Here is a 16,757-nt window from a genome sequence, read left to right on the forward strand (position 1 = left end):
CATGGCCAACTTAAATTATTTTCTTCAAGAAAGCAAAAATGTAACTGGGGTAAAAATGCAACCCTCATACTTTCAAAAAGACAAGTTATCTAAGAAAGTAAGTTGATGTTATTATTATTATTTTTTAATAGTAACCTAGAGGTACAGTAAAGTTTCACAATCCAATCCAAAAATCTTAGGGCTGAGTATGTTTTGAAATTCAGATTTTTTCCCCTGAGATTTAGAAATACTACTTAACAATTCCCAGTGGGGTCCAACCCAACCCAAAAACTCAGTAATCAAACACTTTCATATTTCTACAGCAAAGTGTTAGCAATGCTTCAGAAAAAGGCCTCATGTTAGTTCAGATCCAGATCTGCATCAAGTAAGTTAACACCAATTCAGGTTTTGCTGTCAATTTCCATTTTAGGAATTCTGTGGATTTTGCATAAAAGATTGTGAAACTAAACTGAAAAAACAGAAATAAGTTAGGCAAAGGTTAACTAATTTTACCCTTAAGCTTAAAAAACAGAAGGTCATATAAATATTGTCTGCTAACCCTTGAAGTTTACAAACTTCAAGATAGTAGTAGAAATTATATTTCAACTGTTTCTACAAATCACTTACATTGTATTATAGAAGCTTTATCCGTATGTCCTAAAAAAACCCAATATATTTTATTAATTTTATGACTTGAAATAAAATATATAAAATGTATTCATATTTAAAAGGAAAAATTCCTTCCTTTGTAGTACTTTCTAGTTAAAAAAAAAGTAACCGTTATTTCTACAAGTTAATAAGATCTTGAAACTGTACTGTAACTGAGCAGGGTTGGCTTCAACTAGCTCAAAAGGGTATGTGAAAGCCTGGGCTCTGGGGTAATGAAAAGTCAGAAGCTGGACAAAAGAAATTTTCCATTTCTCTCTTCTTTCTATGGTCTTACAGTTTGGGGGTGGGGGGGAATTCTATATAAAGGAACCAGAACCAGAATGCCTATTCTAAGAAAAGCTGTGAGGCACCTGGGTGGCTCAGTCGGTTGAACGTCTGACTCTTGAATTTGGTTCAGGTCATGATCTCAGGGTTGTAAGTTTAAGCCCCAAGTCTGGCTCTGTGCTGGGCATGAAGCCTGCTTAAGATTCTTTCCTCCTGTCCTTCTGCCCTTCCCCACCCCCACCCCCCTCACCCCACTCATGCTCTGTGTCTCTCTCTCTCCCTCTTGAAAGAAAGAAAGAAAGAAAGAAAGAAAGAAAGAAAGAAAGAAAGAAAGAAAGAAAGAAAGAAAGAAAGAAAGAAAAGTTGTATGTTTTTTTGAGAATATCCATTTGGATTGGGCAATAAGTAGAAATGCATATTCCAGCTCCAAAATTTACTAGCTTTGTTACTCTGGGAAGTTAACTCGCCTGTACTTCAGTTTCTAGGTCTATAAGTGGGGGAAATAATAATATATACCACATTGAGCTGTGACCAAAAATCAAATGCTACATAAAAATAGGTAAAAAATAAACCTAAGGCTAAAAAGAGCAAAAAGAAGAACAGAGAAACAGGCGACATTAATAAATATTGGCAAAGTTAATAAAACATTATCAAAATTTTCTGTAATCTGAGTCACTTTTTAAGCCCCGGATGGATTAACATAGAATTTTTAAAAAAATATGATAAATGCTTACCTTGCATTTTGTTAAATGAAATACTATGAACTGAAATAATTAGTATCTTTATCCTTCTGTAATAACTAATAACCATTATCTGAACTTACAATTTCTATAAACTCTTGAAATGCCCCAAAGAAAGTTTCTGTAAATAACTAAGCAGTAGTTTGCAAGTGTGGTTAGCACTCAGAAAATAAGAGTATTTGGCCAGTCAAAATACCTAATTCCCTGACCACGTCATGGAGCCCATCCATCAAACATCATGGTTACTCGAAATAAACCACTTTGCTTGTTACACAATCTGACAAGGCACGAAATCTTACCTATCTTCATCCTTGTCATACAGTTGGTAATAATCTCCACAGCCATTCCAAAAGGTGTTATCCACCACTTCTTGCCTTCCTGCTGTGGCTCCATTTTCCGCTGTTATTTGGTTATGTTCTGTTTCCCTGTGCGTAACTCTTGAGTAAGGTGGATCCAAGAACATGCAATCATGTTCTCCATCGTAGTCATCACATTTTATTAAGAGGTCATCTGAGCCATTTTCCTCAACTTCCAAAGCCTCCCTCCATCTCTGAACACTTCTTTGTTTAGCCTCATGCCTATTAAAACCTGTTTCTTGGTCCACCTGGCTTGAACTTATCAGTTTTCTAACTTTGGGCCTCACTACCTGTTCAGGAAAATTTCCCTGGTTCTTGGCCTTATCACTAGTATTTTGTTCACTGCAGATATGCCAGGGAGCACACACTGCATCTTCAGCTGCATTTTCTCCCTGACTCTCCTGGCTAGTATCATTTTGTTGTTCCTTTCTAACAACTTCATCTTCAGAAGAGGACCTCTGAAATTCCTGATTGTTCTGACTGACAAACTCAGTATCACCAGTAGAACTTTTGACTAAAGGTGCTGAATCTAACTCTTCAAATTCATCCCTTATTTCACAGTTGAAAGAGGGAACTGGTGGTGAAAGACCAGCGTATGCCTCTACCTCTCCATTTGCCAATTCAAATATTGTATTGCCCAATGCTTCCTGATATCCACCACCTTCCACAGCTTCTGCAGAAAGCTGAAGACGGTCATTGGCCTCTCCATGTGTGCCATCTGGATCGTAAGAGTCCGTCTGAACCAATGAAATTCCATTTTGTACACTTGAAGCATTGCAAGCTTCTGTAGTATATTCTCCCTCAGAGTGATTATGAAGATCTGTACTGCTTCCTAAAGTCTCCCTGCCCTCCTCACTATGATGTACTGCAGCAAAGGATGGACTGCTCTCAATGGTTTGATTCAATGTTGTATCACAAATGGGAATTTCTGTTTCACTTTTTTCAAATAAAGTGTCGTTGGGTAAAGAAGAATGAATTTGATCCGATGGACTGGAACCTTCATAGAGAACAAAGAAAACACATTTGGAGACATTAGATATAATTTTATTTAATAATGACTACTTAAGTAGAAATTATGCCAATTATTATGCACTTGAATACGAGTGAATTCCTCTGGCAGGTACCTCTATGCTCCCTCCCTTAACCGAGAGGCCACACTGGTAACCCTATGAGTTCATTTAAGCCATTGTACAGCCCCTCAATATCCTCTCCCTCAGATGTCTCTTGGAGGTTTTTCACCTAAATCCTGATACCTAAAACATTCCGTAAAAGACATTTAACAGGAGAGGCATAAGTCAAGTCATAGGGTAACCAATCTGCCCTCCCAGTTGTTAGGGTGCACAATTCAAACTTAACTTCTTTTATTATGGGCAGGTAAAAAAACTTCAATAGTACTTTTGATAGATAAAAGAACAGGTTACAGATCTAACAGAAATGAAACTTTACTGTGTTTGATGTCAATTCAGAAGATTATATCTCAGTCTCCAGATATAAAATATTAGATTTCTATCCCCAAAATAGATTTTTTATAATACATCTGTAATAATAAGTTAACTTTAGATATGCTACAGCTATGACTACAAAACAACAAAAAAAGTCAACAAGTTTAATCTCTTTGCCATAGTTTGTCATAATCTTGAGACAAGAATAAAATCATATCTATTCTATGAATCACTTTAAGCTTGACTACCTTTTATTACCACTAATGTAATAATAAAAAAATGAAGATATTTGAGTTCTGTTTGAAAATATCTTGTTTTGTTGGGACAAAAATTTATAAATTATAAATAACTAAAGAGCAGTCTCGTCATATCACAGAAAGGCTTCTTTAACAGAATGAACTTATTAGCTAATAATTTAGACTCTTGTTTATAAATGACAGTAAAAATAATCTAGAATTATCAAATTTGCTCAGGATAAGAAGATGACCACACTCTAGTCCAAAGATGTGTAATTATAGTACAGGGATATCTGCAAAATACTTTCCCAAACCACTTTTAATAATTAAGAAATTTTACTTAAATAACTATTACTTGACGTATGTATTTCATAAAATCATTTTAAAAAACAAATTAGCCAAGCTAAATTATTTGGAGATACAATTAAAACAAAAAAGCTATTAAACATAATATGCAAGAAAAATATATTCAGTTCACATTAAAAAGTTTTTGACTGAAAGATGAAGATCTCCACTAGCTGAAGGATGTGATAAGGTAATCACTGCCATGGCAATGTAGTTATATTTTAACAATTGGCCATATTCTATTTTCTTCTATGTTTAAAGGTATATAGTATGCATATTAAATTCAATTAGAATATCAAAATAGAATTTCTTGATAGGAAATGTACATTTGTATTCATAGATACATAAAACCCACACATAATTTCAAATATTACAAGATCAATTCCTACATGCTTATTAATAGCTCTTATATAATCCCATGTTGCACACCTGAGGAATTTTCCTTTGGAACATCATCTAGTTCCAACACTTCATAGTCATCACCAGCCCGACCTAAACTTCTTTCGTGCCTGGTCATACATGGTTTAAAACTGACATATGCATGTCTTCTTCCGTATCTCCTGCCTGTGATTGTCTGATATCCTCCTGCTGGTTTCGGCCAGGCAGCCTTGCTGGATTCTTGATCCATTGCTGAAGAACACAGTTAAAAATAAGAGAGGCATACAGTGACTTTTATTCTGGTGACTAGTAGGGTAATATTTCAACAGATATGCTATTACTTGCCAGATCATACGCTACTGAATATCCAGTACACCTTACTGATACTGTAAAACATACTTGAAAAGTAAACATGAAATACTATGAGAGTTATGTGCCTCTTTACCCCAAAAAATAGCTTTTAAAGTTTGATACCTTTAAGGTATTTTAGATTTTTATGATGTAACCTACTCAAAACAATTTTTCATATGCCAAATTCATATGCCATATTGCAAAAGCTCATTAAGGACTGGACAATGATCCTCCAAATTATCTAAGTAAAGTACCTTATGTATAACTGCTAATACTTATTTGTTGAATTACCAGCACATGAAATGATGGTTTCAATTACATTAAAAGTGAATGCATTCCTATCCAAAGTAATAGCTAACTTCTTTAACTGGCATCTGTACTATCATAAAGAACCAACTGAACCATAATAAAACATATCCCAAATATTAGGGTCAGATAAAATTCTCCAAAAGAAAATAGCAATGAGCCAAGTCAAAGACATGCTACCTCATCTTCCAAAACTACCAATGGCATACACTATGGTAGGAAAAGCCATCAACATTTGAACAACTTTAATACTAAGTTCTGATGGCTAAAGGATATATAGTAGTAAACAGTAGCACCTTTAACTAAGAACATTACCACGCCATATATAAAAAGTTTAAATTTCTTTAGTCAATTAGATTTTACATATATTATACAAGAACTAAATAAAATATTTTCTCACAGTATATGAAACAATCAATGGAACAATTACATATTTTTGTTTTATTGCATTAAAATAAGAAATAAAATTGCTTCCAAGCACAAATGAAAAACATATATGTATTTCTAACATGCAGTTATCAAGTTTTACATTATGTTTTTTAATCCCCTCAACAAACTTATGTGGTAGATACTGTACTTCATTTTAAAGATCAAAAAAATTAAAGTTAAAATTCAGTATTTAGTAACTGTCCAGTAACTGAATAGTATGACTCCAGAACCAGTACCCTTAACAACTCCTCCAAAGGAAAAGTCTCCAAAATGGAAAGCACAATAGCAGCCAAGGGGGTACAGAAGGAAAATAAGAATTTTTATTTATACTTATTTTCATATCAAAAATTAGAAATTAAGCTTTACAAATATTCAGTATATTGATCAAAAATGGCCTGAAATAAGACCATGATCCCAAGTCATGTACAGTATTCAAGGTATCTAGAGAGAAAAATACAAAGTCCTCAATGTAGAGGAACTGACAAAGACACTTTGCTTACCTGCTGGCTCTTTTTCAGTATACTGTGACATATATGGCAGTTTTCGTGTGCCCAGTTCAGTGCAATTATGGATGTGATTTAGTTTTTACTCACACAATGAATAAGCTGCAGAAGATTCCTACAAAGAAACCATGGATTAAACAAAATAATAATGCAAAACACAAAACAAAAATGGCAAAACTAATACTCCTCCTACTGAAGCTCTTCATTAGACCCGTAATATCAGAAAAATACAATCTGATCTGACAAGTCCATCAAAAAACCTTACAACTATCAAGATGGCTATTTGAAAATTTACATCTCCTCTTGAAAAACCTTGTTGTAAGTATTTATCATCCTTAAGACTGACAATGATAACAACACACATATAATTTAAAAGTAAATAAGTATATTGGAAGAAGTGTTTACTGAGGTATGTAACCAAAATATCTGGGAGTCTACTACACTATGCTCTCTTTGCTTCTCCACAAAGCAGTAGAGTTCCTTTAGCCCTGGCACTGTTAAAAGAAATTAACCCTAAGAGTACAGATTTTATTTTTAAAATGTATAATGGTTTATAACAATTAAAAATTAATGTGTGTAAATAATGATATTTTTTAGTCAATTTATCATTCAGATATTTTAATCCCAAATAAGAACCTATTTTAAATTAGAAAAACTAAATATTTTATTATCATGTAACAAATATAAGAAGACCTTCTTTTGTTTTGAAATTAAGACATTTACTATTTCAAAAGTTGCAACCTGTGCTTTTTTTAAAAGTGTGGTAAGGGCTTACATTTCTATTTAAACATCTTATTTACTTAAACAACGGAGGTACTGCTAATTGCCTAACGCTTATTAGAAGATGATACTTCTGCAAATGAGCTTAACCGTGTATGTTATCTCTCTAGCCATAGATAACTATATATTAACATACATAAGAGTACACACAAACATTCTCCAACATAAATTATAAACTCAGCAACAGATTGTGATCCTCTAATATATCTGAACCAAGTCAGACTGTTAGCAACAACTAAAGGGTAAATAATAGCAAAAAAAAAAAAAAAAAAAAAATCTTCCCACACTGGCAAAAACATAAGCTCTAATTAATACTGTTTTAATACTAAGAAAAATGATCTGAAATAACTTGAATCTTCACATATTCACAGTACAGTACACGGCAACTGTAAAGCATGACCACGGATTTAAGTTCACGAGTATTTTACCCCAAGTCTTTTCTTTAGACTAAAGCTTTTTTCACTATGTCCCAGGCATTATTTCCAGGGCTGAGGATATGATAACGAACAAAGTGGACAAATATTCCTGCCCTCCTAAAACTACAGTATGTGGTAGACACTAAACAAAACAAGAAGTAAATAAATGTATGTTAGACAAAACATACTGTGGAGCAAAATAAAACAGAGACTGAAGAGTTGCTGAGGGTGTACAATGAGAAACAGGGTGGTTAGGGGAAACCTCACTGAGAAGGGATCATCTGAGCAAACACCTTGTGAGGGAGAGAGCCATGTGTAAATCTATGGAAAGAACATCTCAGGCAGAAGAAACTGAAGTTCCTGAGGTGAGAACTTCCAGAAGCGATCACAGCACGAAGTCTGGGATGGAATGAACAAGAGAGGAAAAAAACAGATGAGGTGAGAAAATTAATTAGGGTGGGTGGGTGGAGGGTGAGGTGGAAGAGATCACATAGGCCCTTATAGGATAATGCAAGAAATGTAGGTTTTATTCTGAGTGAGCTGGAAAACCACTGAAGAGTTCTGAGCGCAAAATAGATACTACCTAACTTCTGTTTTAAGAGGAAGGAACACTCTGGCTACTGTTTTCAATAGACTGAAGGGGAACAAGGCCAAAGGCAAGGAGCCTGGTTGCAGAGCTATCGAAATCATACTGCCAAGAGATGACAGTAGTTTAAACCAGGGTAAAAATAGAGGTGGTGAGAAATGGCCAGATTCTGAATAAATTGTGAAAGTAGTGTCAACAAAATTTTCTGATACGGGTTATAAAATAAGATAAGGATTCAAGGTTGATTCTAAGTTTTATAGCCTGAGCAACTAGAAACGTAAGAGTTACCATTAACTGAAGTAGGAAAATTTGTGGAAGAAGCGGGTTTGGAGAAAATATCTTCAGTTTAGTTTTAGATGTGTTAAATTTGAGGCATCTATCAGACATTCAAGTAGAAATGTTAAATAGGAGCCTGGAGTTGACTAAAGAATGTTGAGCTGCCAGTATAATTTGGGAGTTACCAGTATATAAATAATATTCAAAAAGGCATGAACTTGGACAGGACATCTAAGTGTACTTGGGGAAGGAAAAAAAGAGTCCTGAGATGATCCAACATGAAGAGGCCTTTAGGAAAAAAGAAATAACAGAAAAATTGACAGAGGCCAATGAGAGAAAAGGAAAATCCAGGGGTGTGGATGCCAAATGAAGAAAGTACCTCAGACAGAAGAACTGATCCACTGTGCCAAATGCTGCTAAGAGATAAAGTATGAGGAGGATCTATAACTGGCCGCTGAACTTAGTAACATGGAGGATACTGAAGATCCTGACAAGGGTACCGCTGGTAGAATGGTGGATGTAAAGCCTGATCAGAATGTTGTAAAGAGATAGTGAGAGAAAAGGAACTGGAACTGGAAAGCGTACAAAACACTGAAAATCACTGTTTCTGAATAACTGGCTGGTTTTGTTTTGTGTTTTAAGATTTTTTTTTTTTAAGATTTTATTTATTTGACAGAGACAGACACAGGGAGAGAGGGAACACAAGCAGGGGGAGTGGGAGAGGGAGAAGCAGGCTTTCCGTGGAGCAGAGAGCCTGATGTGGGGCTCGATCCAAGGACCCTGAGATCATGACCTGAGCCGAAGGCAGATGCTTAACGACTGAGCCACCCAGGCGCCCCTGTTTTTTTGTTTTTTTTTTTTTAAGTAAGCTCCACACCCAGCATGGAGCCCAACTCAGGGCTTTAACTCACGACCCTGAGATCAAGACCTGAGCTGAGATCACAGACACTTAACCGTGCTGGACACTTAACCCACTAAGCCACCCAAGCACCCCTTAAAAATCTGTCTTTAATCTGATTCCAATTGCTTCCTAAAGATATTCTCTTCTGAACCCTCCAACATCCTCATCTAAACTTAAGTCTACTTGTTTTCAAGGCCTATGACCCTGGCTCTGATATCTTTTGATTGTACTTCTGAGTTAAGTCCACTGATTTGAATCCCATATTCTCGTGTGCGTGCGTGTCTGTCTTTACTAGATCAAACAATTGTTTTCAGAAATTTTACGTAAGGAGGTAATATTCAGGTCCTTGCATGCCTGAATTTTCATCTCTCCCTCACGCTTTAGGTATAGCACAAGACAAAACCATTTTTTCCAAACTCGGAGAGAAACTGTTTTCCAACATCCCATGTTGCATATGGCATCCTATTCTGCCCATTTATTTCTCATTTTTTGGTAAGTAAACCAATTTTTCTCCCTGGAATATTTAGGATATCCTCTTAATAAATGATATTCTATAATGCCACAAGGACTTTTTAAGGGGCAGGCCATTTTAAAATTTCTCCTACACAGCCCTGATTGGGCTGTTTTAAAGACTTGTGTCAGTTTGTCTCAAAGATTCCTTTTTCAAAATTCCTATTTTCTCTGTATTTGGCCTACCTAGATTAATCCTTTGTCTGCAAACTTTTCTTTCTTATTTTCACTCTATGAAATGGCAAACTTCATCCACTTTTACTTCCAGCCTTTCAGTATTCTGTTATAATCTTTTAAATTTCTTGTACTTTCTTGTCCTCTGCTTTATTATTTTCAAAAGTGCCTCATACCTTATGAATAAAATGTAGAATAGAATCTCTCTGTAGATACTAATTATTTTTATTTCACCTAAGGCCAGCTCTAGTCAAGTATCTACAACAGTGTTATCTCATTTCCAAGTAAAAAAGTATAAAGAAGAAAAAAAAGGCAGAACAGGGAGGAGAGAGGATGAATAACAAGAAATGAATTTGTATCTCAAGTGAATGAGAAACCTTCAGTCTGAGTTCTTTCTGAAGAGATGTTTGCTTTGCTGAATTAGTCTCTTGCTCCTTGTACTAATCACGTAATAAGTAACATATGATTCCTCTCTACTTGTGACAATTATTCAATTCAAATGCTTTGGACTTTTATATATTTCTTACTAAGGTAAGAAATAAAGCAAACTATATATATATATGTTGCTGTCTAAGAATTAAAGGAGAGAATCAGCAAAGTATTAATTCTAGATCCTATCAACCTAGCAGTCATCACTTTATCATTTTTTTTTATTTTTTTTATTTTTTTTTTAAAGATTTTATTTATTTATTTGAGAGAGAGAGAGCACATGAGAGGGGGGAGGGTCAGAGGGAGAAGCAGACTCCCTGCCGAGCAGGGAGCTCGATTGCGGGACTCGATCCTGGAACTCCAGGATCATGACCTGAGCCGAAGGCAGTCGCTTAACCAACTGAGCCACCCAGGCGCCCCCACTTTATCATTTTAACTAGGATAGATACGCCAGCAGCTACAGCGAGACAATAAAAACAACCTTCAAAAGAATACAACGGAAAGCATGGGTATGGAATACACACCTCCCACAGCAGAATTTAAAGAGTGGTGATTTTAAAGACAAAGGCCTTGTTTTATTTTTACTTGAATGCACTATTAATGCACTGCTTCTAATACACTGTCTAACATAGTATGTATTTAAATGGCTGCTGAACAAATAGATGAAAGAACAAACAATTCTGTTCTACAAATTCTTTGATACTTCTTCAAAAAGCAGAGACGAATCTGCACCACTTCAGTGTGGGTTGTACTTAGTGACTTGTTTCTACTGAAGACAATGTGATAGTAGCGACAACGTATAAGGTACAAGATTAGGGCATAAAAGGCATTGTGGCTTCCTCCTTGCTCTCTCTCAGCTCATTTCTCTCTAGGAGAAGCAAGCTGCCATATCAGGAGATCAGTCAAGTAATCCTAAGGTCCACATGTTGAGGAACTGGCAGTTCCTGCCAACAGCCAGAAGGAACTGAGGTCTTCTGGTAACAGCCATGTGAATGAACCACCTAGGAGGCAGTGCCTTAAGCCCCAATCAAGTCTTCAGATGACTGCGGTCCCAACCTATATCTTGACTGCAACCTCATGAGAGACCTGAGACAAACCACCCAGCCAGGGTGCTCCTGAATTTCTGACTCAGAAACTATGAGATATAAATGATCTGAGCTAGTACATCTATTAAAGCATAACAAATTATCCTGCAATAAATAGCAAACACAAATAATTTAAATTATGTGCACTTAGATACTGGATTTTCTTATACTTCTACCTATTACTAGAACAAAGATTTTCTAATGCCAACTCATGAAAGTATATTTTCTCCCTTTTAAAAGATCTGCTTATTCTCAGCATAGGAAGTGCCATGCTAGGGCTGACAGTATCAAAATGAATTACAGTGGTGTTTTGTTTGCGGGCAATGTCAGACCTGCTGCTTAGCTCCTTTATTCTACCTATCCTCTAACAAATATTCACTACATAGCTACTGCCATCAGGAACACTTACTTTTAGAATTTAAATCTAGCTGACTTAAGTGAAGTTTTAGGCAAAGGGAAGGAGAAATTAGCTGAACTTCCAGAAGAGTTTCAACTAAAAGCTTGGATCTATACCCCTGTGACCTATTTGCTGGGAGCCAAAAATGACTCACTTAAAAACAAACAAACAAACAAAACAGAGGTATAAGTGACATATTAGTATGGGGTATACAACATAATGATTCGATATTTGTACATAGTGCTAAATGATCATAAAAGTAAATCTAGTTAACATCTATCACCATAAATAGTAACAGAATTCTTTTTCTTATGATGAGAACTTTTAAGATGTACTGTAGCAACCTTCAAATATACAATATGGTATTATTAACTACAGACACTATGCTGTACATTTCCCATGACTTATTTTGTAACTGAAAAGTTTGTACCTTTTGCCCCTCTTCACCCATTTTGCCTGCCTCCCACTACCACCTCTGGCAACCACCAATCTTTTCTCTGTTATCTATGAGCTTTTTTACTGATTCTACATATGAGATCGTACAGTATTTGTCTTTCTCTATCTGGCTTATTTCAGTTAAGTATAATGCCCTCAAGGTCTATCCATATTGTTGCAAATGGCAGGATTTCATTTTTTTTTTTTTTATGGCTGAATAATACTCCATTGTACACACACACACTGCATCTTTTTTCTTCCCCAGGAAAATCCCTTCCCCTTTTCTTCTTTTCTTTCTTTGCATAAAACATTCTCTCACAGTTCTGGAAATTAAAGGTCCAGAATCAAGGTGTCAATAGGGCCATATCTCCTCCCAAAGGCTCTAGAGGAGAAACCTTTCGCACTTCTAGCTTCTGGTGAATGCCAGCAAACCTCTGCATTCCCTGGCTTTATACCACATCTTCCTTATCCATTCATCAACCAATAGACACTTAGGTTGTTTCCATATCTTGGCCATTGTAAATAATGCTGCCAAGAATATGGGGGTGTATATATCTTTTCAGGTTAGTATCTTTGTTTTCTTCAGATAAACACCCAGAAGTAGAATACCTGAATCATATGGTAATTTCTATTTTTAATTTTTTGAAAAACCTCCATTCTGTCTTCCATAGTGGCTGCACCAGTTTACATTCTCCCCAAGAGTGGAAAAGGTTTTTTTTCTTTTCATATCCCCCCCAACACTTGCTAGGTCTTGTCTTTTTGATAAAAGCCATTCTAACAGATGTGAGTTGATATCTCATTGTGGTTTTGATTTGCATTTCTCTGATTAATGATGTGGAGCATCTTTTCATGTACCTGTTGCCCATCTGTATGCTGTCTTTAGAAAAATGTCTGCTCATATCCTCTGCCCACTCCCTAATTGGATTGGTTTTTTGCTGTTGAGTTGTATGAATTCCTAATATATTTTGGATACCAAGCCTTTATCAGATATATAATTTGCAACTATTTTTTCCCATTTAGTAGGCTGCCTATAAATAACCATTGTTAAACTATCTTTCCTAGAAATAGAAAAGTAAGTTGAGAAACAAACACAACTTAATCCAACTATTTGAAGGGCAAAGTCTTGATTACTCTTTCAAGCCCACTGGAAAATTTGTTTTATATTCTCTCATATTTGCCTTTATAAAAATGCCTATAAAATGTCCTAAAAATGTTTCTTAAAATTCCTCATAAAACAAACTTCTAAAATTATATAGCCTGCATTTCCTTTCAGTAAAATAATTATTTAACAAAATTTTGGTAATTATTATCAAACTTGAGTTATAAATTCAATAATACAAACTTTATGACAAAATGAATTTATGACAGACTATGACAAATACTGCTAGAAAGCTATTTTGTATATGTTGGAAACAATTACATTTTAACTTAAAGATTTTATTTATTTGAGAGAGAGCAAGAGCGAGAGAGATCACAGGGGGAGAAGCAGATTCCCCGCTGAGTGGAGAACCCGACACAGGGCTGAATCCCAGGACCCCAGGATCACGACCCGAGCTGAAGGCAGATGCCTAACCGACTGAGCCACTCAGGCGCCCCTTAACTTAATTTACTAACATTATCTCATCTTTCTATTTTTAGCTAAGACAAAGTAAATATTCCAAGAGATTAATAAAGTATCCACTTTGAATAACAATCTAAGCTTGGTCTTAAATTATTTCTTATACTTACAGGTTCTTTTCAATCTATCTCTAGATTTTTCGTATCTCCTAGGCACAAGCACAAAAGGCTGCTTTTACATATAGACAACTGCAAAATATTCCACTAAACATAACTACTAGATACACAGTAAATAAGGACTAAGGTGGTATTATTCCTATATACTACTATAAACAAGTAGACACATTAATAAAATCAATTGCAGCAAATCAAATAATGAACTATCAGCCACCGGACTTCGAAGTTACAGGCTGCTACACAAGAAAACTTCCAGGGTATGACTACTAAATTCTGTAAATGAACAATTGTAGAAATGACAATAATAAGTAAATCAGGGAGAAATTTTAGAAGTATAACTGTTAAACTTCTGAGATCAAATGGGTTTACTATCCCTAGTAACACAAAGAGATAATCTGATAAAAGGCTAAACTTACTTAAATACTATCTTTCGGGACAACTTTTCTGTAAATTATTTTAAGAGCTTTAACAAACTCAGCACTGATATAGTGAAAATTTCACTAAAAATATAAAATATATGTAATCAGAAACAGACCTTTAAGATAATCCAAAATTTTTGTATTTAAGTAGATAAAATACTGTATTTCCAACTTACGGCAAAGCCTCTATCTCACCAAAAATGGTTTAAAAAGTTGTTTAAAAATTTGTTACAAAATGGAGCTCCATGTCAGGCTCCCAGCTATGCAGGGAGTCTGCTTCTCCCTCTCTGTCTGCCCCTCCCCCCATCCTCTCAGCCCCCTACTTGTGTGCGCCCTCTCTCATTCTCTTGCGTGAGCACTCTCTCGCTCTCAAATAAATCTTTAAAATAAGTAACTGCTACAAAATGCTATTTTTTAAAAGACTACCCAAAGAAAGAAATCTGTGAAGAAAGAATTAAATAAGCATATAGCCAACACACTAGAACAATATTTTCTATGGTTTACTGGAAATATAACTGGCGAAGGGGGAATTAAAAGATTAAAGTCAAAGACAAATTGAGATGGAAGAATAAAATACCAATCCATTAAAAAATAGAAGAATATTCCTCAAATTTACCTCTCATTTAGATAGGAAGATCTGATTCAGATGTGGAACAACTAAGAAGGGCCCTGCTCAACCCACCCTCCTCTGGGATGCCAAGTCAAATCAGTTACAAATAAAGAAACAATATAGGTTTATTTCCATGTCAATGAGCGAAGAAAAGAAAAGTACAGGAAAAAAGGAAAATAGAAAATTCAATGTTATGCATACCAAGTGTAGCAAATTTCGTTTGATGATAAAAATTCACAAAATGTGTTCAGAACAAATTAATATACCTGTGATATTTAGACACTTGTATATGTGTTAACTATAAAAAAAAGAGCTTATATGAGTGGGTTTGGAGAAACAAAGAAACAAGCATGGCAAAATGTTGATGCAAGTATAAATGTGGTTTCCTTGTACTCCATAGAAACTCACTTGGAAATTTTCATAATAAAAACTTTGCAAGTATTTTCCTTTTCTCTGCAATCATTTGTTGAAGAACTATTTAAAGAAAGTACAAAACTCTTGAACATACATTATAGTTCAATGAATGTTTTCTTATGTTATCCATCTGCATAACTACTACCTAGATCAAGATATAAAACATTACCATCATTTCAGAAGGTTCTCTCTTACCCCTTCCAACTCATTAAACTTCTCTCAATCCATAGGCAACCACTTTCTGGACTTCTACCCCATATTAGTTTTTCCTGTTTTAAACTACACAAGTGGAATCATACATACGAACTTTTTGTGTCTGTCTACTTTCGCTGAACACAATGTTTCTGGGATTCATTCATGTTGTTATAAATATTCTTATACATATTTTTTACCTTTCTTGGGTAGTATGACCTGGAATTACTGGGTCACAGTACAGGGCTATGTTTACCTCTAACAGTTGCTACCAGTTTTCCAAAGTGGCTGAAACAATTTTCATTCTCATTAGCAATATGTAATAGTTATCAGTTGTTTCGTATCTTCAGCAACAAGTCTGGCCATTCTGGTAGGAGTATGATGGTGACATTTCCTTGATGAATAGTAATGTGGAGCAACTTTACCTGTGCACACCGGCCTTTCGTATATCTTTTATAAAGAATATGATCACTTTTTTGCATGTTTTTAAAAACTGAGTTTTTTGCCTTTTTCTTTTTGATTTGTAATTTACGTATATTTTCTGGATACAAGTCCTTTGCTGGATTTACTTATTGCAAATATTCTTACAGTCTGTGGCTTACCTTTTCCTTTCTTAATGATATATTGAAAAACAGAAATTCTTAATTTTATGCAGTCTAATTTACCGATTTTATGTTCTATTTAAGAAATTTTTGCAAAGGTTATAAGGATATTCATCTAGGTTTTCCCTCTACACGCTTCGTAATTTTAGCTTTTACATTTAGATCTATGATCAAACTCAAACTTTTGAAGATAGCACCAGGTATAAATCAAGCTTTATTACCATGTGGATATCCAGTTTATCTAACACAATTTATTAAAAGTAAACGCATTCTCTTCTTTAATTTCAGTGGAGCTTTTGTCATAAACCAAGAATGGTTTATATGAAGGGCTATTTCTAGACACTCATATTCTTACATTGATCTTTCGATCTACCTTGTTCTAATACACACTGTTTTAATGACTGTAAATTCATAGTAAGTCTTGACTTCTGAGACATTTACATTTTGGTATAAATCCTGGAATCCATTTGACCAAAGAAAAAAAAAATTCTGGGATTTTCAGACTGTTTTGAACCCATAGCTCAACTTGAAGGAAACTGACATGGTAACAATATTGAGTTTCCTACTACATAAAGATGGAATATTTCTCTATTTAAGTATTTTAAAATGTCTCTGGGAGCACCTGGGTGGCTCAGTCAGTTAAGCATCTGACCCTTGACTACGGCTCACGTCAAGACCTAAGGGTTGAGAGCAATCGAGCCGAGTCAGGCTCTGTGCTCAGCATAGGGAGACTGCTTGAGATTCTTTCTCCCTCTACCTCTGCCCCTCCACCCCCACACTCTACCTTTCTCTAAAATAA

At 35.2% G+C, this 16,757-nt stretch overlaps 1 protein-coding gene across 1 annotated transcript in view; it reads right to left on the minus strand.

Annotated features, from left to right (window-relative positions):
- Positions 1–16,757, minus strand: part of PJA2 (praja ring finger ubiquitin ligase 2) — a 71,307-nt gene that overhangs the window by 42,333 nt on the left and 12,217 nt on the right. Inside the window, exons 2-4 of the mRNA XM_045899777.3 lie at positions 5,996–6,113; positions 4,461–4,661; positions 1,952–3,005 (exon numbers count right to left, since the gene is read on the minus strand). Coding sequence (XP_045755733.2) covers positions 1,952–3,005; positions 4,461–4,661; positions 5,996–6,026 — 1,286 coding nt within the window. The 5' untranslated portion in view covers positions 6,027–6,113. The remainder of the gene's footprint in view (positions 1–1,951; positions 3,006–4,460; positions 4,662–5,995; positions 6,114–16,757) is intronic.

Source organism: Mirounga angustirostris, unplaced genomic scaffold, assembly GCF_029215605.1.
Source record: "Mirounga angustirostris isolate CCGP_5_RB_7025 unplaced genomic scaffold, mMirAng1.0.hap1 SCAF_7, whole genome shotgun sequence".
NCBI lineage: Eukaryota > Metazoa > Chordata > Mammalia > Carnivora > Phocidae > Mirounga > Mirounga angustirostris.